General features: G+C 36.7%; 1 protein-coding gene across 4 annotated transcripts in view; it reads right to left on the bottom strand.

The window, feature by feature from the left end:
• Positions 1 to 23760, bottom strand: part of LOC101736853 (zinc finger protein ush) — a 268675-nt gene that overhangs the window by 7677 nt on the left and 237238 nt on the right. The window contains exon 2 of one of the 4 annotated variants that reach the window (XM_062668059.1): positions 21120 to 21237. The exons of the other annotated variants lie outside the window; for them this stretch is intronic. Within the exon in view, the coding sequence (XP_062524043.1) occupies positions 21120 to 21150 (31 nt within the window). The 5' untranslated portion in view covers positions 21151 to 21237. The remainder of the gene's footprint in view (positions 1 to 21119; positions 21238 to 23760) is intronic. 4 annotated transcript variants of the gene reach the window in all.

Raw genomic sequence — 23760 nt, forward strand, 5'->3', positions numbered from 1 at the left:
ATCGTTACAACGATCTTGATTTATTTGAAATTGTACTGCGAGCCTGTACTGTTCATCTATCATATATGAAGACGGTTTATCCGCGACAAAATCATAGGTGTTTAATAGGGGTACGGTATGTTTGTATTGTTCGAATTGATCGTAGGATGTTGTTCGACTTGTTTTGTGTTAAGGATGTTATTATGATTGTTTTATCTTTCTGTTTGACGCTGCTGGAAGTCTGTTTTTGTGTCTTAATGTCCAATGAGATCGTACTCTGCTTGAAGAAAAGCCACCACCGTCTGTAGCAATCAAACGGCATATTTCTACCATTGCAAGTCCTAATGGTTACCCAGATGAACTGAAGTACAACTGAAAAATTCGCTCGAAATAAGAGGTTCACTTGAAATTGTTTGTGGTCATAAAAAAACTGTTGTTGTCTAATTACATTTCCGACTCCCGTTATCGTGGCGAGAATTTAATAATGTTTTTATTTATAAAGCAAGTGTTTTATGAATGAAGTCCGCGTTCGAGCGTTGTTGCGAGTTGAAAAAACGTTGGGCTTCATTATCGTCGTGTGGATCGCAAGTGTCCGTGGCGGGATGAACGTCGTGCGTCACGATCGGACGCGAATTAACATATCGCGGATTCGATTCCGCTATCGAGTTACGGGCGGAGTCGTTGGGAATACGTGTCCTTTCTTGTCTATCATCTGTTTCCTTTGGAACCTATTGAATGGTTTGCTAATTCTCGAATTTTGTAAGTTTTAGCTTTTAGAATTTGGAAATCTGATTGTTTGTGACCTTATTTTTGTGTTCTGTAAAAATAATTAAGTTTTCTTACTAACTGAGCTATGAAACCGGAGCTATGAAGCCTTGGATGTAATCGTCCACCGTGAGGTCGCACGAGATCTAACTCTACCTTAAATAAGTGGTAATAATTACTAATACAGGCTTACTGGTGATAGGACCTCTTGTGAGTCTGAACGGGTAGGTACCACCACCCTGCCTATCTCTGCCGTGAAGCAGTAATGCGTTTCGGTTTGAAGGGTAGGGCAGCCGTTGTAACTATACTGAGACCTTAGAACTCGTATCTCAAGGCGGGTGGCAGCATTTACGTTGTAGATGTCTATGGGCTCCAGTAACCACTTGAGGCCAGGTGGACTGTGAGCTCCTCCACCCATTTAAGCAACAGCTCACCACAGGTTGTACCACCAGAACGAAGTACCCATATATTGGTTATTTATAATCGCGGCTGGAGCTTACTGTTCGACATTAGATTGGGATTTGGTTTGCCGCCGCACGTATGCGAAATAAAAAACTTTTTATAAATGTTGTTTGGATTGCGACAAAGCTGAACGATAGTTATAATTTTAGCAATAGAAAGCTATATGTAGTTCCGATACTGGTTATCATATTTTGCAACTTAGGTTTCTTTCGATGTACTTCTTTCTGTACTCTATGGTCACCGAGCATTATAAGCATGTGTTCGATGAATTTGAGCTATCTCGGATTTTAGTACTTTTTACCATATTTCGAATTGAAGTGGCTTGAATTGAAGTGGATAAATCTACAATTCTTGTTTCTTGATAAACGTCGAAAATGCTATTGTAATTTTTAGTTTTTCGATTTAATAATTTAAGGTGCTTGTTTTAAAAGATTTGAAGTCGTCGTGGCCTAAAGGATAAGACGTCCGGTGCATTCGTGTTGAAGCGATGCACCGGTGTTCGAATCCCGCAGGCGGGTACCAATTTTTCTAATGAAATATGTACTCAACAAATGTTCACGATTGACTTCCACGATGAAGGAATAACATCGTGTAATAAAAATCAAAAACCCGCAAAATTATAATTTGCGTAATTACTGGTGGTAGGACCTCTTGTGAGTCCGCGCGGATAGGTACCACCGCCCTGCTTGTTTCTGCCGTGAAGCAGTAATGCGTTTCGGTTTGAAGAGTGGGGTAGCCGTTGTAACTATACTGAGTGAGACTTTAGAACTTGTATCTCAAGGTGGGTGGCGCGTCTACGTTGTAGATGTCTATGGGCTCCAGTAACCACTTAACATCAGGTGGGCTGTGAGCTCGTCCACCCATCTAGGCAATAAATAAAAAAAATACGGAAACTTTATGAAGTATTTTGTCCTTTTTTAGACTAAAAGAGACTTTTTAATTTCATAAACTGATAGAAAGCATGTTTATACATGAAATTCGTTCAAAGTATGAAACCTATTTTCTTGAAGTTTTCTATAATAGTTAAACGAAGTCAATGCTAAATGTGCGATTTTAGAGTTAAACGTATGAATGTCGAAATGCATTCAAATTATCTAAATTAAAAGAATTCGAAACTTTCGGTATCGATTCATTAACACATCACGTGTTTAATCTTATTTTTAGATTTTAATGAATCCCATAGGTGTCATAATGTCCATTTATGATCACAGCACACTTATTCCTAATATGTCAACGTTAATTGAACATAAAACGGCTTCTTCATCACGAAACGATAAAGCGCTCAAACGCACAAATGTAGTATGCATGAACCTATTCGTACCTACCCGCACGTATTATATTTTATTACTATACTAAATGAGATTTTTGTCAAGACTTTCATGCCAATAAAATAGGAAAGTGTACGGTTTTGTTTTTTTTGTTAATTTAATATCTCTGAATACGTTTGTGGAACATCTTGATAGTTCGTCACCTCAGCGGTTTAACATTCGTAAAATGTTATCGCCGTTGGAAATTACGAGTAGAATATATTTTCTAAATTAAAGTTATTGAGAGATCAGGGAAAAAATTGGTTTTGAATTGGTGTATTCTTTTTTTAATAGAAGGTAAATGTACATTAAGGTGTAGCTCGTGGATATTGCCAACAGTAAAGGAAGATTACTGCCTATATTTTACCTCGGTCTTCAAATGTAGTTTAAGTATTAGATCCTCAAGAGATCTTAGTGATAAAATTAAAAATATAACAAAATTGTATAATAATTTTCAGCCTTAAAAAATCCGATTTCAACCTAGGATAGTACAGACCACCTACAGCAGGAATGCGAATCGCTATTCAACTGCGGCCAAGCGAGCAAAAACGTTACTGTTTCACATAGGGGGTTGGTAGATAAACATTTCCTTGTGTTGGCATGATGAATAAATCTAGATGTCTTTGCGCCGCGATAGTCGTGACGTAGTGTTGCTGTATGAGACGCGATATAGCACAGCTTATCTACAACGATGCCGGGGTTGCCGCAGCGGAAAAATGCGTGCCGTAGTAGAAATCACGATAATTATCAGGCGCTGTTTTCCTAATTGCAGTTTTTTTCATTGTTTTCTAAAATGTATGTAATTTTTCAAATAACACGTTGAGCATATTTTAGGCACGACTGCAAACAGGTTGGAAAGTGGTCTAAACTTTGAGGATCTGTGCTATGATTTTTATAACACAGCAAAATATGCTACTCCATCGAAGCAAATATCTGTTTTTTTCTTAACAAAAATTGTAATATAAAATAATTTGATCATTTGCTTAGTATGCGGTAGACGCAGACCACAGTCATGACGATGACAGTGCTTTTCACGTTGCGATAAACGAAAGATCCGATTAACATTTTTATTGATTAAAAAAACATTATAAGTCTCTGGTTGTTAAATATTTATTATAGGAATTATAGCTGAGTTTTTCGCCGGATCGTCTCAGTGGGTTGCGATTCCGATCCGGTAATAGTTCATTCGCGAAGCAGCTGCTCTTTCAGATCTCCTTTGGAGGCGCTCGACCAGCCAGCAAATACCACCCCTCCTAGCTGAGCCTGCTCGCCCACATGTCCTGGTGAAGCTAAAAGGCTTCAAAGCCGCCAGTAATTCCTCAATCCTAAAAAAAATTCGGACCATCGGTCTATCGAGCAATTTCACCCGCTCGTTGGAAGATCTTGCCTCTGTCATTAATCATCCCAAAGAAACCTATTTTACAAACGTTATTTTGGAACGTTGTCGATTAAAGAAAACCTATTCGATGCTTTTTCGAAGTATTTCGGTGTCGTGAAACAACGGCACACGTATTTGATAAATGTAGTGGGCGTAATAATTACATGAAAATTTCCTTTAATTTCCTTTGTCCGTTATCGCTACTACATCGTATATATGGTTTTGTGTTTTTAATTATGAATACGTAAAATACGTTTCGCGTCAAATGTACATACGTCGGGGTCACGTTGATTAATGTATCTCTGGATATAGCATTCTTAACGAATAGTTTTTTTATAATAGTATATTATGTAGATTCATGACTGTAAGTAGACGCGAGTCTATAGTATAACTTTGCAATTCATCCATTGGTACCTGTCACAGAGAATCGCTATTTGTTGGTGATTCCGTGTTTGCTTTTTCCCTATTTATTGTCAGTAGTCTCGAGGGGCTATTCTGGCTTCACCCGCTTCACCCTCTACCTTTACTGGTGGTAGGACCTCTTGTGAATCCGCGCGGTTACCTAGGTACCACCACCCTGCCTATTTCTGCTGTGAACAGTAATGCGTTTCGGTTTGAAGGGTGGGGCAGCCGTTGTAACTATACTTGAGACCTTAGAACTGATATCTCAAGGTGAGTGACGCATTTACGTTGTAGATGTCTATGGGCTCCAGTAACCACTTAACACAAGGTGGGCTGTGAACTCGTCCACCCAACTATGCAATAAAAAAAAATTAATATGTAGACGAGCTTAGGAGGCTCAGGCTCAGAGAGTTTGCTGATAATTGCCCTAGTAAGAGTACTCTTTCGCTGAATCTACCACTGGATCAGAAACCCGATCCAATGAGAAGATCCGGCGAGAAACTCAGTAGATTGTTTGTGGGCTATCCACATTTGTAACTATATGGTTACAGCTTACAATCATGAATAATAATTCCCATTTGTAGGAGATGTATTATAGAGTTATTGATAATAAACAATATTCTGTCGATAAAATAAACTCAATGAGCTTCAAATTTGGCACGTATCTAATGTACTATAACTTGTTTACAGCTAACGATTGTTGCATATTGTAGATTGATATTGTTATTAGGACAGCGATGATCGCTTTTTATCAATGCAATTAGATTCTACTATTTTGGAAATAAATTCTAATTACCACATCCAAAACTACATTTTTTCGTAATAGTCTAAGTCTACTTATAAATATTAAACGCCCATCAATCATACTCCAAGAGGCACGTAAGATTACACGCATTCATAAGTGGAAGGGTTGTGGATATAAACGGTGAACTGGGTTAATTAGATGCCTGATGAATTTTATTAATGTTGAAGGGTTAAATCGTTCAAAAAACCGCTACAATCGTCGTTGATACGAAATAGTTCGATTAGAAAATGACAGATGTAGTGATGTAGCAATTGTACCAAACTGTTAATTATCGATTCATTTTTACTTTCATTATGTACCGTTTCTCGATTAATTAATACATATATTAAAATTTTCCTTCATCGTCATTTGTATGTTTAAACATCAAGAAATATAGAATATTAATGTCGTCATAATATGACAAAAGTAGTAAAAACGGAATTAGGCTAAATGAATTATCTTAGATTTAGAAATACAAATATTTACATTTGTTTCGTGTAGCAGCATCAAATGCTGCATATTTACAAAAATTATATTCCTTTAACTGTAAAAAGTGTAATTCTGATAGGCGCTTCAGGTCTATTACCGAGGCACGCCGTAACTCAGAAACAAGTAAACACGGCAGTCGCGAAATTTGCATAACTATCGACTTTTTAAATCTATGCAAAACGCGACGATACGACGCTCGACTCACGAGCCGGCCCGCGTCCAACAACACATACTGCGACGCCATAATATCCCCCCAATACACACATTAATAAAACGTCCAATTTATTATTCGTCACGATGTAATGAAGTGTGAGATTTTTCTAATGGTGATATTAGAAGTAGGATATGATTTGCTTCTATTTACCCTTTATTGTATAAATACAATCGTCTTAATGCTTAGAACATAAAATCTAGTGTTATTTTGATATTTAGAAATAAAATGAAATTTTACAATGCAGTCTTCAAAAAGGTGTATTGCCACCAAGATGGCGGCACAAAACTGGCGCAAATTCGATAAAAAACCGATAGAGATCATAATAAATAAACAGCTTTTAAAAGTTGCGTACACGCACCGCTGGAGGCGTCAAAAGTAGGCGTTACTTATGATGAATAACGTGACGGAATCCGGCGTTCAATCGTAAAGATATCGATTTTAATTATACGAATCGAAAACATCGAAACGGCTATAGATCGAATTTTAATATGTCGATTATGGACGTCTGCGATACAGCGATACGAGCTCTTTGATTCGTCCGCTACGTACGAATGTGTAATGCGTAATTTTGCAGAACTACTGAGATTCCACGAAACAGATCGAGATATGGACATTCAAAAGATCGCCGATATGTACAATGCGAATGTGCGAAAGATCCGTGTATAGCCCTAAATACATGTGAATTCGATATTATATCTATTGTAGGTTGTTTCCCTATCTTGATTTTAGATTATATTTATCCTCAGAATGTTGTGGCGTTTTTAATTTTGTCTGTTTTGCTACTATAAATTATTTTGTTGGTATCGACTACCCATGTAGATGGCACGAAGACGGAGGAAAAAAAGTAGGTAACTATTTGGAAAGTGGACAGATAACCTCATTAAGGTGAGATGATTTTAAACAAACCTCTAACAAAAAGTGAATGAAAATGATAGTCCTCGGAAGGCGCTTCATTTGAAAGAGGTCGAATTTAATAGCTAACACGTTAATTCACATTAAATTATTAAAATATACTTAGGTTAGGTTAGGTTCAGCTAGAGCACTGATAGGCATTGATAGGTATCAGAGGTATCGTTAGTGCTAAACTCCATTTCGCCTAATTAATATTGCAGTTCACTTTTCATACACGAAAACTCTACAGAATCACAAGAGGCCGAACCAGTTGATATCTCGGTCACGTACTTAGGCATGATTTGAAAAAGACGACCTGGAGGCGAAAGAAGTCGTTGTTGAAGAATATGTCAGAATGAGTAATACTTAACGTATACAATATAGGGAATAAAATGGTGAACATTTGGAAACGTAGAAGGAAGTACAAGAACAAAATGATTTGGAATAATACGTTTACTATACTCCATGAGCATGTTTATATTCACACAAGATAATAGTAGTTATATATTTAAGTGAACGAAAATATACATTGCTGATTAACGATTAAAAAGTATTTTTTAAATCGATTTCGATCTTAACAGGTATAACGATCTAAACAATACAAATTTCCATTCGTTTCCATTTTGTTCTTAGTCCAAATCTTTAGTGTCGATACCATCTTAAAACGCCTACGACATGAAAATAATTAACTCGACTGAACGTATTATAACATCGTGTTTAACATCAGCTACTCTTATACCAATTACTACCGACAATCGATCGTTTCAAGAAACACGCTCGCTGCACTAGTTTGAATGTTGCCAGATTTTTAAAAAATCCAAGAAAAATATATAATAAATACTTGACTTTAAAATAAAGGTCTTAGTATTTGTATGTATTATTTATTTCCTTTTGAAAAATTATTAATTCTATTAATTTAAACAAAAAAGCAATTCAAAGAATGCATTATTAGCATAATGTTCTTATTCCTTTTTTACATGTTGAAAATCCAGCATACAGTCTAAGCAACTAAATCGTAGTTAGCATCCATGACATTTATACAGTGAATTAGTTGTTATATAACGTTAGTCAATAGACATTACAACGAACTTTAAGGAAAACCTCTAAAGATGTTTGTTAAGTAATTTACGCTTAAATTAGTTATTACAAATTGTGGAGAAATCATTTTTAAACATTGCATGTAAGATGTGGAAGCCAAAAAAAATAAGACATGCATCCCGAATGATGAGCTTTTGTCCTTAATTTTTGATAATTAAAAATGTTAAATAACAAAAATTTAATATAAATTTTCAATCTGGCAACCCATGGACAGGTTTTTTCTTCAAAATGGTTGACGTCACTCGGCGCGTCGTTCCAGGCGACTTGTAAAACTTGTAAACGTGTTAACGATCGTTTGATTGATCGGGTGACCATTCGAAACGTTGTTGTCGGACATTTTACAACGCCTATTACAGATTTTTCATGGCCAACAAACGGTAAGATTATCTTACATGATGTCGGAATTCAAATTTTTTTTTTATATCTTTTCCTAAGGCGTTCATGTTATTTGAGCCACAACGAAACATTCATAAAAAACTAACCTCGAGAGAATTCCAATGTCGGCTGCACCGGAATAACAGCTATCTCTATCAAAAATAAACTGTCAAATTAAATACGTAATGTTTTTAACACCAGGCTGAGCATTAAACATTATGACATTACATATGTCACGGCAAACGACATGTTTAACATTAAGATATTTGGTTTGTTGTTCTTTTAAATACTGAGATGTTGTCGTGCCCTTATTAAAAAGGCGTCACCTGGACAGAGTCGTCTCTCGATAACGGATAATGTGGGTCAAGAAGGTCAATCTACTGGTGGTAGGGCGCGTTGTGACCCCGTATGGGTAGATACCACCACCCTGCCTATTTCTGCAGTGAAGCAGTATTGCGTTTCGGTTTGAAGGGCGAGGCAGCCGTTGTACTATAAAATTGAGACTTAGAACTCAAGACCCAGGGTGGGCGTTTAAGTTGTCGATGTCTATGAGGTGCAGTAACCAATTAACATTAATCAGGTTGGCCGTGAGTTCGTCCACCATCTAAGCAATAATAAAAAAAGTATCTGGGAGTTATTTTAGACCTGACCATCTGACTTCAGACAAACGACGTCGCCTTCAGCCTCGACAGGCTCCAGGACCTGCAGCGGAGGAAGCTGTGCGTTGCATCTGATCAGGCCTTATGAAAGAGTGGTCGGCATTAGTATAGGCTCACTCTCTTAATTTAAAATTCTACTTTTTAAAAAATTTTTATTGCTTAGATGGGTGGACGAGCTCACAGCCCACCTGGTGTTAAGTGGTTCCTGGAGCCCATAGACATCTACGACGTAAATGCGCCACCCATCTTGAGATATAAGTTCTAAGGTCTCATGTATAGTTGCAACGGCTGCCCCACCCTTCAAGCCGAAACGCATTACTGCTTCAAGGCCGAAATAGGCAGGGTGGTGGTACCTACCCGCGCGGACCCACTAGAGGTCCTACCACCAGGTGTTACACGCTAGTACTTCTAACGATATATATAACCTATTATAGCGTGAACTCGCTGAGTTTTTCTTCCCTCCTCTAAGTAAGCCTCTTCTTCAATGGCGCGCTGACGAGTGTTAATAAACTTTCGCCTTTTGGCTAAGTCTTTCACCAGTTCTGGTGAGGCCAAAAAATATCTAGGAGACCACGAACTCACTGTCACAAAAGAAGTATCATTTAATTCGGAACGAAATTTTCGATTTGTCCTTATTGTGAGAATTAATTATTGTGAAATTATGTTTTGTTTTTGTTGATTTATACATCCATGAACTTTAGACCGCAGAACGATAACTCCTTTGCCGCTCGGCTATCTTTCTTATTGTCATATTATATTATTGTGATGACCTCAAGTTGATAGGAATCTTCTCGTCTCGTCTTCCAAGGCCTTTTTATTTAGAGAGCTAATGAATTTTGGTTAATTAAAATATAATTCATTCTATTCTCACCCAAGTATAATAATTGATTTCCTCTGACAGTTTCGGGATTGATGAAGTTGACATTGACAAGTCGCTAGTCTTTTTTTATTCAATACACTGCGGCTGACTGATCAGAATCGTATCTACTACGCTGCTGATACTCATTTTGTTTTATTGAAAGGTTTGGAAATGGTATAGGGTCATTTCGTTTAACCCATTGATTACATTTTGTTTATACACAGTAACCACAATTTTAATGTTATTTGAAAGAACTATACATAGAATTGAACTAGTAAAAAAAAATGTGTGCAATTCACACGTGGTAGAAGTGAAACCTTCGAAAATTAAAATACAATTATCCTAAACGTCTTAAGTATATGTAAAATTTTGTCATTAGTAAATAATTGTAAGGTAGCGCCCTCTGTGAATTGATATTTTAATTTAACGTATAATCCTAAATTAAAATTCACTACAAGAGCTTTCATACACACGTTAGTATTAAAAAATCTCACAGATGGCGCTGTATTAAATAGTATGTATATTTCTGTCTCATTCTTTGCTGGCTTCATCCTACACATTTTTGTATTTGTGTCTCTTACCTGTCGTTTTTTCTGTTGCATCCGGTTTGAAATCACAACGATTCTAAAGAAGTTTTCACTTCAATAAATAAATAGATCCTTTCTGATTATATTCCAAAAACATTAGCGAATTAAAATTATGAATATCCACTGAAGTATGAAACCTTCTTCTATTCGTATGAATATCACATACGTAAAAGTTTGTTTACCTACTTACATAGTTCATTTCTGTTTTGATACTCTCTCGTAATATATTCCATCGACGATATACATACATCGACAGTTTCAGTTTTTGTAGCAAATAAAAATAAACGATGAAACTGATTATATAAGCCAAGAAATCAATTTTATTCATGAATAAATCCGCCAACGGATTTACGATGCGTAATATTTTTTTTATAACTGATTTTTGGACGACGGAAAAGTTAATATAAGGACATGAATCCGCTCACTGGTTTTCAATAAATTGACGTTTAATCTGTAATCAGAATCCGATATCTCGGAATTTCAGTTAGTCTTCCGATGGCGTATGTTATACGGGAACTCTTTTGCGATGTAAATTGCAAAATTAAGGAAGAAAATTATTTCGATTTCGATCGTGCAGGATTATGCTTGATTTTAATCGTTTTGATTCGAATGCTATTTTTATTCGATTAACAGTTTTTTTTTGTTAGTTTTTATTAAGACACTTTTAATACTTGTCAAAAAGAACTTTCACGAAAGAGTTTTAATATGCAAAACTGGATTAGTTTATCGTGTCGTTTTCGGGTTACATATTTAAGTGTGTATATACATACACAAACCGGGATTGCGACAAAATGAAATATGTAATAACAACGTTGTGTAGACCTATACCAATAGAGATGCGAGTGTGCACCTCATGAATGCGAATAGAACAAAGACTAGTGTTGCGTTACACAAATAACGAAATCGTTTTTTTTGTCATTCGAAAAAAAAAGACGCGCTTTGATTGTGGCGGGAAACGGAGTTCGAGATTTGAAAATTAGCATTTTTGTCGTATAACTCTAGTGCGGTGTCTCGCTGAGCGTCCGATATGGACGCTGTGCGGACCTCGAGAGATTTTTTTCATCTTTCTATAAAAGGATTTGTTTTAGAAAAAAAAAAAATCTATATTTTATTGTCTTGAATCAATTCGATTAATATGAATAAACAGACACATACATATATTTACATATTTCAACATTAAATTGTAAGTTGCCATTTTATTAATAGAATACAATAATAATGACGTGCGATTAAATTTTAGGATCATAAATTTCCAATAGTAGATTAGAAAAATTAAAGACCGCTTCAAATGGACTATTGACATGCAAAGTTTTTGAATCAATTAATTTCTAAATATTAGGCTATAGTAGTAGTAGTAGTAGTAGTAGTAGTAGTAGTGATAATTTCTCACGAACAAATCCGATTCATCGAGCGGGAAAACATAGAATAGCTTAAAAAAATTACGTTGACCCTTTATCTGTTATGTAGCAGCTCGCACTCATTGGGCGAGAGCCGAATTTATGTCGTCGAGTAATCCGGACCCATTTGTATAGATAATTTTTATTATTGCCATCTCCCCGGAGCCGGCCGCCATGATAACCGATGAACGAAAGAGTTCGTAATGACAATTTAAATAAGGAAGATGTATTCCTTTCGGCTTTCGATAAGTTCGAATTTCGAATTTCTAAAGGAATTTGTAAGTGCTGTTCGAAAGTAAAAAAAAAAAATTATATACATAGGGATGTGATTTGTGGGTTTTGTAAATTGTAAGTATAAGTATGTAAGGTATGTTCACTCGTGAATGATTTATTTGATCAATGTGTTTATCCGTTAATAATTTAGGGAAATACATAAACAATTATACAAAAAATCGTTATTATTTTTTATACTGAAACAGAAATTTTCATTGTCGGTTGAAATGACTTAACTACTAATCCACCTGGTCCGGGTTCGAGTCTCGGTCCGAGTCAATATCCTTATGAAAGATATTTATGATAAACTGTTTATGCTTTTGATTATGTTTCGTATGTGTGTGCATCGGTTACCCATAATCTAGGAGAATAATCTCAGGACCGCTCATTGTGGAATATTTATTAATCTAATTTTTTTGTTGTTGTTAATGCACTGTGGATTGCACCTATAATTGAGGTAACATCTGCCATGAACTTTTGTAAGTTTGTCAGTTTGTATTGATGATCACTTTGTTGGTGCAACTTAATAAATAAATATTGCGATAAGTCTAAGTAAGTATATTTTTGTGTAATTATTCATGTTAATTGTATCTATTATACGTGATATAAAGTATGTACCTACAGATTAAATAAATAAAAATTATTATTGAAATCCAACTGTGAATGTAATTATTAACACGGTGCTCTCTTAAAACTACATGACTGACTGTATTAAAACATTGAGCAGCCCAAACAATCACCGACTTAAAAGCCTTTTGAATATTCAAACGCAATGCTTTTGTTGTTCCACGACCCTAACGAGTACAAACTATGCGTGTAAACTATTTTTAACATGGCCACACCGAGTTTTATCTGCTCCCGCTCTTATGTCCGCGTTATCTTGGCCAGTGCATTAGTCTTCGATAATACAACGATAAAAACATATCGACCGGCGCCACGCTCGATTCAGATCGTACTCGCTCGATTTAAAAAAAAAATCGATTTCTCCCCGATAAAGATGTTATGGCTTGTTGTCGTAGTTAAGTGACTTAATTGTGGATTCCTGTATTATGTATTTACTTGGACCAATAAATTTTGTCGGTCAAATGTTTAAAACATTTTATGTTCGCCGGTAAATGTATTGAAATGATAAAGAATGTAAGGCTCGCTTTTGAGCTCTCAATACATCTTATTAATTTAAATAAGTAATTAAAAACTGAGCCGGTGATATGTTCACAATGATTTATTATGATGTATATAAATCGATTGATTTGTCTCATTTATGTTCAGTGAGATACATCACGGAACAGATCACTGCGGGTGAGCTAGCAACACTGTTCCGACAAAATGACGGTCTAATTTCGCTCCAAAATTAATAACCCGCATCCTACGTCGTTTTTCATCAACCTCATTTTGGTAGGTTAATTATTTATCGTGTTTCCCTCTAAAAACCTCGTTTAGAGTGCTTTCATAAAGCCGACGCGCGTTTAAAGACTGAAAATTTTGTCTATTCTGCGGAATAGTGCGATAAACGGGCATGCTAATGACGTCATCACGCCCGCCGTTCCGCCCGCGCCCGTTCTGTGTCAAACGTTTTGTTTGTCATGTGTTGGACCTTGATAACGTGGAAAAGGTTCGACGATTAATCGCATCAGCTTTTGTCGTCCGGCAAAAAGTACTGCGCTTACGCGAGGAATCGTGACGTGTAATTACGTAGGTACGTGTCTTTTGCGATTAAAAAAAAAAAAAAACGAAAATGGAACCAAAACAAGGGTAGGTACGGCCTATGATTTACAAGCCGGCCAACATACAAAAACAATGGTTATTCCGCATTCATAAAATAAAAATATAGTAATAAGAGGGCAATGGCGAAGGCCCGACGTCGAGAGCTGAATACAATCCCCGGCTCGCTCGCACAGTGGCCCGAAAGCGATCCAGATCTGGCTATCGGGATCTCAGTTTGTTCTCACATCATTACCCGCGCCGACGGCTACAAATTTACATCCAACACAATGGCTATCCACCATCGAGACATCATTAAGGTGATGCCGATAGCGCCAGTCATTGTCCGATGTAAACGACGTATATCACCATCGACCCACATTCAAATATCGCCCTTAAAAAAACGCAAACAAAAATTATATTTGATTGAATTGGAATGGTTTATACGTAAGAAAAATCGTTTGGGTGTAATGACAGAACGTCATAAAAGTTTCATAAGGGTAAGCGATTATGTGCGCAAAAGCAGAAGCATTTAGAGTTGATTTTGAATTTATTACATTTAGTTATGAGGCTTCGGGGAGTGTTTAGGAAAAGATCTGTTTAAACTGGAGCCTCCGGCTATCGCGACCACACAATACAACTTATGAAATGGGTGATCGGGGAAAAATTGGTATTAACTTTGGGATATGTGGAACAAATATTGATTTTGTGACATTTTGTGACAAAGACGTGTATGTCTTAGTAGCCGTGACGTAGACACGATGATTGTTATTATAGTGTTTTCAGAATTTTACGAAGCTTAGATACGATTTAAAGACTTTAATTTGGTTGTAAGCCTATATAATAAATCTCTTCATCATTAACAACCTATTTTAGTCTACCATTGTGCATCTCCCAAGGTACACCACGCGACCCTATCCTGGGTCTCTCGACACCATCCAAAGATATCAATTAGTACAGTCAATAAACAATATGTCGATTAATTGGCGTCAAAAATAGTAGATGTAATTGGCGGATTTCGTCTCTTAAACGAAATTAGAATATGGAGTGATTGGTTATTTAGTTGTTGTAGTTGATTCTTGGTTATTGGTTACTGTCAAAGCGAAAGCTATTTACTCTTTATCTGCCAAGAAAATTTCCGGAGAAGATAAAATTTCAAACAAAACGATAGACGATAGAGCTTGTAGGTTTTTTTTAATTGCTTATAAGGGTGGATGAGCTCACAGCCCACCTGGTGTTAAGTGGTTACTGGAGCCCATAGACATCTACAACGTAAATGTGCCACCCACCTTGAGATATAAGTTCTAAGGTCTCAGGTATAATTACAAAGGCTGCTCCACCCCTCAAACCGAAACGCATTACTGCTTCACGGCAGAAATAGGCAGGGTGGCTTACTTACCGTGCGGACTCACAAGAGGTCCTATCACCAGGTATAGGCCGAATTTCGTACGCATATCAACTTGCACGAAAGAGATATTCCCTATAATATAGCGGAACATACACCGAATTGCTTAAAGCGGCGAAAAGCCTGCTTACGATCCAGAATCATAGACATATATTATATAAGATTTCTTTCGACGAATTCCTGTGAATCAATTTGGTTTTAAAAATGAAAAGACAACGAAGGTATTGGTTAAGATATTCTCATAATTTTCGGATTCAGAATATGCTTTAGGAATATTCCTTGATACACTCGGTGCATTTGATAACGCCTTGTAGCCTCTGCGACTTTTTATTTAAAGCTGAGAGGTTATCACAAGAAAATTGATAATCTGATTTACGATTATTTCAAGGACCGATCATAATATTGGAATTAAGTCACCTTTGGTCTTAAAGATTTTAGCACTGGGATCGGCGTATTTGTGAAACATGACGCTTATTGGCTCATATTACCTTCTTCTGGGATGTTCCATAATGGGTTACAATGATGGCGGTATTTTATTATTAGAGACTATTTCTATAGCCTTCTGGAAAACTCCAGAATTTATTGAAGAAAAATATATCGTAAGTGCTATATAACAGTGTGCTTAGTGTGAGCTTTTTAACGTTTTCGATAGCGTAAAAGTTAACTAAAATTTGTGTGGAGTTGGAAGGTTTGCCTCTGTTTGCCACTAGGGGTGCTGTTCCGACTGCATACAAATTTGAGTTAACTTTTACGCTATCGACAACGTTAAGCTCTCACTAATCACACAGGATCGTCGCTGCTGTATCTGATGTCATCGAGTGCGCTGCTGCGTTTTTGCATACAATAGTCGCGGGTCGTTACGTCTCGATTGATGTCCGGTCGGCGACGTGTAGGTACGTGACGTGCGAGCGATCGTATCGCGGGATCGAACCCACCCTAATTTGTTTCGTGCATAAAGTGCTTTATTCGTCACCTGTACGTCAAGCAAGAAGATCTATCGAATTCGTAATGTGAATGTATCGAGTCTTCGATACGAAAACGGATCATTACATTAGATTTTACTGGTGGTAGGACCTCTTGCACTGGTGGTAGGACCTCTTGTGAGTCCGCACGGGTAGGTACCACCGCCCCGCCTATTTCTGCCGTGAAGCAGTAATCCGTTTCGGTTTGAAGGGTGGGGCAGCCGTTGTAACTATACTTGAGACCTTAGAACCTATATCTCAAGGTGGGTGGCGCATTTACGTTGTAGATGTCTATGGGCTCCAGTAACCACTGAACACCCGGTCGGCTGTGAGCTCGTCCACCAATCTAAGCAATAAAAAAAAACTGTAGTACTCGATAGCGAGCCTTCGAGATTTAAGTTACCGTATGTCGAAACAATTTTCGTGCTATCGATTATGAGTATAAGCATCGAGTTTCGAGAACTGGACGATTCGATTGCGAAAAGAAAGTATGTAAACTCATTCCTGCTGTTGAAATTAATTCTTTTTACGGACAGTAGGGGCGCTGTTTAAATCCTATAATTTTTTTCTAGACAGCGATACGGATACTTTTACGATCGAGTATTTACGGCTAGACGCATTCCGCGGTTTTAGTGGCGTTACAATTCTAATTCTGAAGTGTGGTTATTAGTTGAAGTTTCATCTTTTATTAATTTAAGCATTCAATCATTTCGGTCTATTGTTCCATATAAGAACTTAGTGTTTCTAATAATTTTCGTTTGGAGAATAGTTCATTTATGCTGTCACGTTCTCGTCTGCGTTAAAATTGCGATTCATAAAAAACGTGTATGTATTTTTCGCGACATAACTCTCCGGCCCATAAATCATATTGTCTCTGCTAAAAAAATATGCATAAAATTCGTAAGTAATAAATTATATTTAAATTATTTTAAAAAGAAAATAAGTGTATGTAAATTGCAATATCGTAATCATATCATAGCTATCAACATAATTAATTAGACCGGTGTCATTATATGATCTTATCTTAAACAAGTCAGGATCGTATATTAAAATTAACCACTATCAAAGTTTTCTGGAAACCATTTAGGTAATACTGTTAAGAATGTTCACGAGTGCTCACAGTGGTACAGCAAATTTCACGTTCGCTTGTTCGCAAAAAAAAAGGACTACTAATAAGCTATGACGTGAATCCGTAGATGGAACAATAACTCCTTACGAATAAGAGATAAGCAAAACATGGCTACCGCACTAAAACAGCAGAGATAAAAACACGAGATCCAATCTGTAAACAATGGTACGTGTATCCACGCTCTCATTAGCCTCGTCGAGCACAGGCCTCGGGAAATTGTGCAATTCCACGGGAATCGACCGAATCGACCGAGCGATTTGTAATCGATTGATTGTGCTCGGGATGGCGCATCACTATTTATTTTTAATCTGTGAGTAATGGCCGAATGAGTCATGTTGTTTTGTTTTGCATATTACAATCATACGTTTTATCGTCTGCATAATATTTCATATGATCCAAGTATACATACAAAGATTCATATTCAATATTAAGGATTAAATGTTTAAAATCTTGATAACACTATCGTGATTTTTATTTAAATTAGTTTAATTTAAATTTCAATTGATGTGGAAAAACCAAGAATTAATAAAATTGGACACAGACATTAACCAACATCTACGATATTTAAATTGTATTTTAAGCATTCATATACAAACAAACGGTCAGATTACGGTCAAATGTAATAATTAATGTTATTATGCACATTCAAATAGAATTGGACATTAATTATTCAACTTTTCGCTGAATTAAAAATGTATATAGTTAGTTATAGACGTTAAATTGATAAAAATGACAAATTTAAAAGTATCTCTTGATTTATGGTCACTTTTTGTTAAAAGTTAGTTTAAACCGTCGCCGCTTAAAGGATTTTAAGCGGCGACCTATCTATTTCCTATCTATGCGGATAGCTTTGAGAGGCTATTTCAGCTTCTCCTTGACGTGTAGGTGAGCTCACAGGGCTCAGACCGGAGTGTTGCTAACAATGACCTTAGCAAGAGCAGTGCTTCGCAGAATCTAACACCGGATTGGAAACGCGACCCACTGAGAAGATCCGACGACAAACTCAGTGGGCTGTGTCTGTGTTAATTTACTCGTCGAACCCTTCATCGCAAGCGACGGGTTCGGTGAGGACGGTGACCAGTGCTTGAGGTACCTAAAAGCACCGTTAATGGATCGGGAGGATCCGTAATGACGTGCTTATTGCGACGTCGACTGCTTACCAATCGGTTCACAGGATCGGGTATGCGCGAAGGATAAGACATCAGTTGCTTGTATCAAGCGAACCGACTATGTCAGAGTTCTAATTCAAAATCAATCAATAGATTTTTCCGACTATTTATGATTTTCACGTTGAATTAACAACAACAAACCTACTTATAGATTAATTTAATTGTGTAATTAAACGTAATGTAACAAATCCGCACCGGTAGAGAGTTACTGCAATTCCTGCCTAATACTGCCGTGAAGGTTGGAGCAGCTGTAATAGATTTGGACCCAATATCTCAAGGTGACGGCATTTACGTTGTACTAACTGTGTTAGTAAGTTACTCCTTATTACATCAGCTATCTGCCAGTAAAAGTCTCGTCAACATTGGTCGAGCCGTTCCAGAGCCGTGAAGCAGTAATGCGTTTCGGTTTGAAGGGTGGGGCAGCCGTTGTAACTATACTTGAGACCTTAGAACTTATATCTCAAAGTGGTTGGTGCATTTACGTTGTAGATGTCTACGGACTCCAGTAACCACTTAACACCAGGTGGGCTGTGAGCTAGTCCACCCATCTAAACAATAAAAAAAAAGGAAAAATCGGGATGTTTTTGTTGTCCAATGTTTTTACTGTAAACAATGCGGTTCTTATCGTAATCAATGCAAAAATACCGATTTATCCGCAATTTATGTATCATAATCGTTATATAATTATAAGATCGTTCTCACAGATATTTCGCGGATGAATTCACTAATTTTGTATCGATAAATAACGTCTGGATAAGATAAGAATGAGTGTGTGATAGTTGCGCAATCCACGGTCGGGTCATAAGTTATCTGTTCTGTTTATAAATTGACGTTTAGCACAAACTTAAGTCGACGACTGTCGGACGGAAAGTAAGAACGCCACTTAGTCGGTGAATCACGCAGCTGCTATGTGACCGAAGTGCTTCGTGTGGTATCAAAACACCATGGACGTCGGACCTGTTGATTGGCCGTTCCGAAGGCCATAACGCCGTTGGTTGATTTTCATGATATTCGTAGGATTTTACGACCAATAACAGATACGGCGACTCATCCGAAACGAAACTCGATAGTCCACGTAATTATTTCCGGTGTGAATTGATTAATAACATTCTGACGGATTAACATATTTCGTATTTACGGGGCGTAGAACGCGGAGTTTCATTTTAAATTTTTTTAATTTTATTATTTCTTAGATGGGTGGACGAGCTCATAGCCCAATCTGGTGTTAAGTGGTTATTGGAGCCCATAGACATCCACAACGTAAATGCGCCACCCACCTTGAGGTATAAGTTCTAAGGTCTCAAGTTACATTTTCATTCTTAGGTTTTTTATTTACGAGAATCGAAGGTAGTTTTCCCGTCTTATTAGCATACCTCGTGTAGCAATAAGCACGCAATTTTGACAGATCGTATCATTATGCGCGTTCAAAAGCAACCTGTCTTCGGATAGCGCGATCGCCGCCCGCGATACGAGTCCAACGACAATAACTGGACAGCCGCGCGATGTGTGGCCACCCTAACTTTTTTGCACGATTATAGATTGTATTGTGTTATGAATCGATATTTATTTCGCAGTTGTCTTCTTGTGTTCATGTTTTTATACGCGTGCTGTGCGTCTGAGATGTCGATAGTTTTTGCCCGTGATACGTGTGCTATTCGTGTATACTTAGTGCTTTTCATTTTGTGTTGTTTTAATCGATTCTTGTAACGAATGACGAGGAAATTTCTCGAAACGACCCATTTGTTTTCTTTATGTCTTCACTAGGGCTATTAATTACTCCTTCAGTGACTACGAACTAAGTTTGATATTAGTATTAGTGTTGTATCTAAATCATAACATGGGCTGCTTCAAGGCAATTTGATTTAAACACATCGGTGGTTTTTGTTTTGTGTGGAATTAATTGTTTTCATCGTCAACCATAGTCGTTTGACAGGTTTGCTTGAACGAGTTTGATGTGTTTAAACATGTTTTTATTAGTATTTATGTATGTATAATATGTGTGTTATGTGTGACGGAATCTTCGAATCATTTTCACCGATTTCAAAAGGTTCAATTAACTTAAATATTTTGCGCAGGCATTAATGGCCGATAAAGGCACAATAAATTGACAATTTCGTTCGCTACAAAAATAATTAAATTAATTTTTAGTTCGTTTTGGTATTTATGCTTGTTTTTCCTTATTTTTTATCTATCTATAAATTTTTATCTATCTATATAAAAATTAATTGATGTTCGTTAGTCTTGCTAAAACTAGGGAACGGCTGGACCGATTTAGCTAATTTTGGTCTTGAATTATTTGTGGAAGTCCAGAGAAGGTTTAAAAGGTAGATAAATATGAAAATGCTCGGAATTAAATAAAAATAATCATTTTGTTTTTCCTTTGACGTGTCCCCCGTCGGACGGATTCCTTTTGTTTGTTTTAAGTTTATTTTATACAAAAGTTTAGGTCTTTTATTTATCGATTGAGGCACTACGAAGTCTGCCGGGTCAGCTAGTATATTATATTTATTAATTATTATGCTTGATGAAGTGATTGTACCAATAGTATTTTTTATTGCTTAGATGGCCTTGCACCTGGTGTTTAGTGGCTCCCGGAGTCCATAGACACCAACAACGAAAATGCCGGCACCCACATTGAGACTTGAGTTTTAAGGCTGCGACACCCTTCAAATCGAAACCGAACCAAAACATTACTGCTTCACAGCAGTAACAGGTAGGATTGTTTCGGCATAATTATTTCCGAAAAAAAGGTCTCATTCCTGGTTGGTAGAAAAAAAAAGTCAACCAACCGATGGCGCGAAAGAATTTTCCGTTTTAATGTCATTGGATCTTACTTCGGGTAGTTTGTTTAGTGTTTGTGCACATCTAAAACGCATTTGTAGTCGTTAAGTGTCCACACGGTTCGCTATTATTGAGTTCGGAGACTTTTGTGCTGAGCACACGAGAGCTTACCTGTAAAGAAACAAATCATTGTCAGAGAAAATTTAAACGAAAATAGAACGCTAAGTCTTAATATTTACTTTCAAAACTGCAATTTGTAATATACTCGTGACGATTGCGTGGCATTTTTTTTTTCTAATCATAATAATAAATGGAACATTTAAAACAATAAAGCTATATAAATAATGATATCGCGTGCTATGCAGCCAAAACTATTTTCCCGTATTTACCATGAGTGCCCCATTTCTGTTTCCTGTATCGATGATAATATTTAGGTGTATAAAGACTAGGGAGTTTGGTGTAGGTTAGAAGATAGTTTACTGAAAACAATTTTTGACTGTATACATATATGTATGTATATCATCAAATCGCATGTTTCCAATATGAAATAGTCAAACATTCCGTATTAAATGGTAGTATACTAAAAGTTGTTACGCCTTCGCCTATAAGAAAAAGTGTCTATGAATTTTCCTAGTGTCATATTATTTTTCTGGAGATAACAAAACAATTCCCCTTGCGAATGAATGGTTTACAAAGATTAAAAAAAATAATTGAAATTAAAATTAAAAAAAAAATCACGTCATTCCGTTGCTTCTTTTCGCGATGAAGAATAAATAAACACATACATACTTTCACATTTATAACAGTAATAAATGTATGAAAGTATGGATAATTGAGATTTTCACGTCATTTATCAAAATGGGTAGTGATCTACAAATAAATGTAGTGATATTAACGTTGTGTGTTGTGATGTCAATAGAATCCGATAACCACTTTCCACCAAAAAGCTCTTCCAGCATTCCAAGCAATTCTAAAATAATTTGATTTTTATTTGGTATATAGTATATATATTTATATATGTAAATACTTAAGATCCATGATATCCACGATGGATCCATGATGGATAAGTCCCATACTAAAACATCCCAGCTTGTGGCCAAGTGAATGAGTCTAATTTGTTAATTTTAATTATTAATAATAATTTTATTTATCTAGTTTTATTAGCCTATCAAAAGGCCGTTCTATTTTCGAAGTATTACTGGCTGATCGACTATCTTTTTAATACGCCACGCTATCTCTTATGCCTAAAGCCACAGGCGATACAAAAATTCTTTGACTGTCACTTTAACGGGGTTATTCCATGCCTGTCGCAAGGTTGCCCCCGTGTCGCGTGAGGTTCCACACGTTATCGCAGTATCACTCCATCCATATTGCGTATCACGCGATCTTAACATGCGTGACGCAAATATTTTGTATATTCTGTAGGTGTATGATGGATCTCGTGTGTGTTTGTATGTATCGAATCATGCAACTCTGAAATCGGTCTCTTTCTTCTAATGAAGTATCCCTTCCCCAGCTTAATAAGTAAATCATATAATCAAAGAGAAATCACATACGATAATGTGGCCTTAAAAATCAAGAGAATAAACCGTAAAAAGAATGTAGAATACATATTATGTACACTACATATTCTGCTACGATTACAATTATTATAATTTGCGTAATTACTAGTGGTAGGAAGTCTTGTTAGTCTGCAGGGGCATTTTGGTGTATGTATTGTGGTATACATACTAACGCATTTAGTAAAAAGTGATTATTTTATTATTGCAAACAGACACTCCAATTTTATTTATTTGTATGGATGTTGATTGCTTTGCTTAATAAGAAGTAGCAAACGTAAACAGCAACATCGCGATAAGCTATTCAATTCTCAAAGGAGTAGTGATAGGTGTTTCTGCGTGCGGAGACCCGGGGTAGACCGTCAACACACCTAGATGGCTATCTTAGACGCCCACAGAACCTTTGTGTTGCCTCGCTATGGCCTGTGAGGATAACGTTGCACTTGGGACAACGATATATTGCGGAATGCTTGTCAAAAGAATTTGTATTGAAGGGTCTTGGATAATTTGGAAGATATTTGAAAGTAGGCTTTGAAATGTAAAGTAAACATTAAACTCTGATCATAAGTAAAACTCACTGACGTACTGTAACAAATTGAAGCAAAAAAATGAAGGTCCGGTCGTGTGCCAGGATTTCCATTACTGGTCAATATTAACAAAATACAAGCAGGGTATTAAACGATCACCGAAATCATTGGAATTGCTGAAGAAGGCCCTTAGCAGGAACACCGTGATTCGAGCGAAACACTTTGCAGTGCGAGAGCGGGAGAGAGAAATTTCATTCCTAATTATTCAAAACTAACGCTTCCGCGCGCACTGTTAGTAAGGATCCCTAATTTTTTCAAAAAATATTATATACTATGTTTTTTTTTTATTGCTCTTGTAGGCCCATCAAATTTTGTCTCAACGGATGTTTGGATCGGGTCGGAAAAACCGTTTTAATGCGAGACAAAATAGAACCCGTCTTTTTGCCGGAGCGGATAAACATGCTATTTCAGTCTGATGATATAAGCCCTAACTATCAGACTAATTCGTCGTTAATTCGTTGCACACATCATCATCATCATTAGGTTATATATTATACTTTTTTTTCATTGCTCTTGTAGGCAGACGAGCATACGGCCCACCTGATGGT

This window comes from Bombyx mori, chromosome 4 (assembly GCF_030269925.1).
Source record: "Bombyx mori chromosome 4, ASM3026992v2".
Taxonomy (NCBI): Eukaryota; Metazoa; Arthropoda; class Insecta; order Lepidoptera; family Bombycidae; genus Bombyx; species Bombyx mori.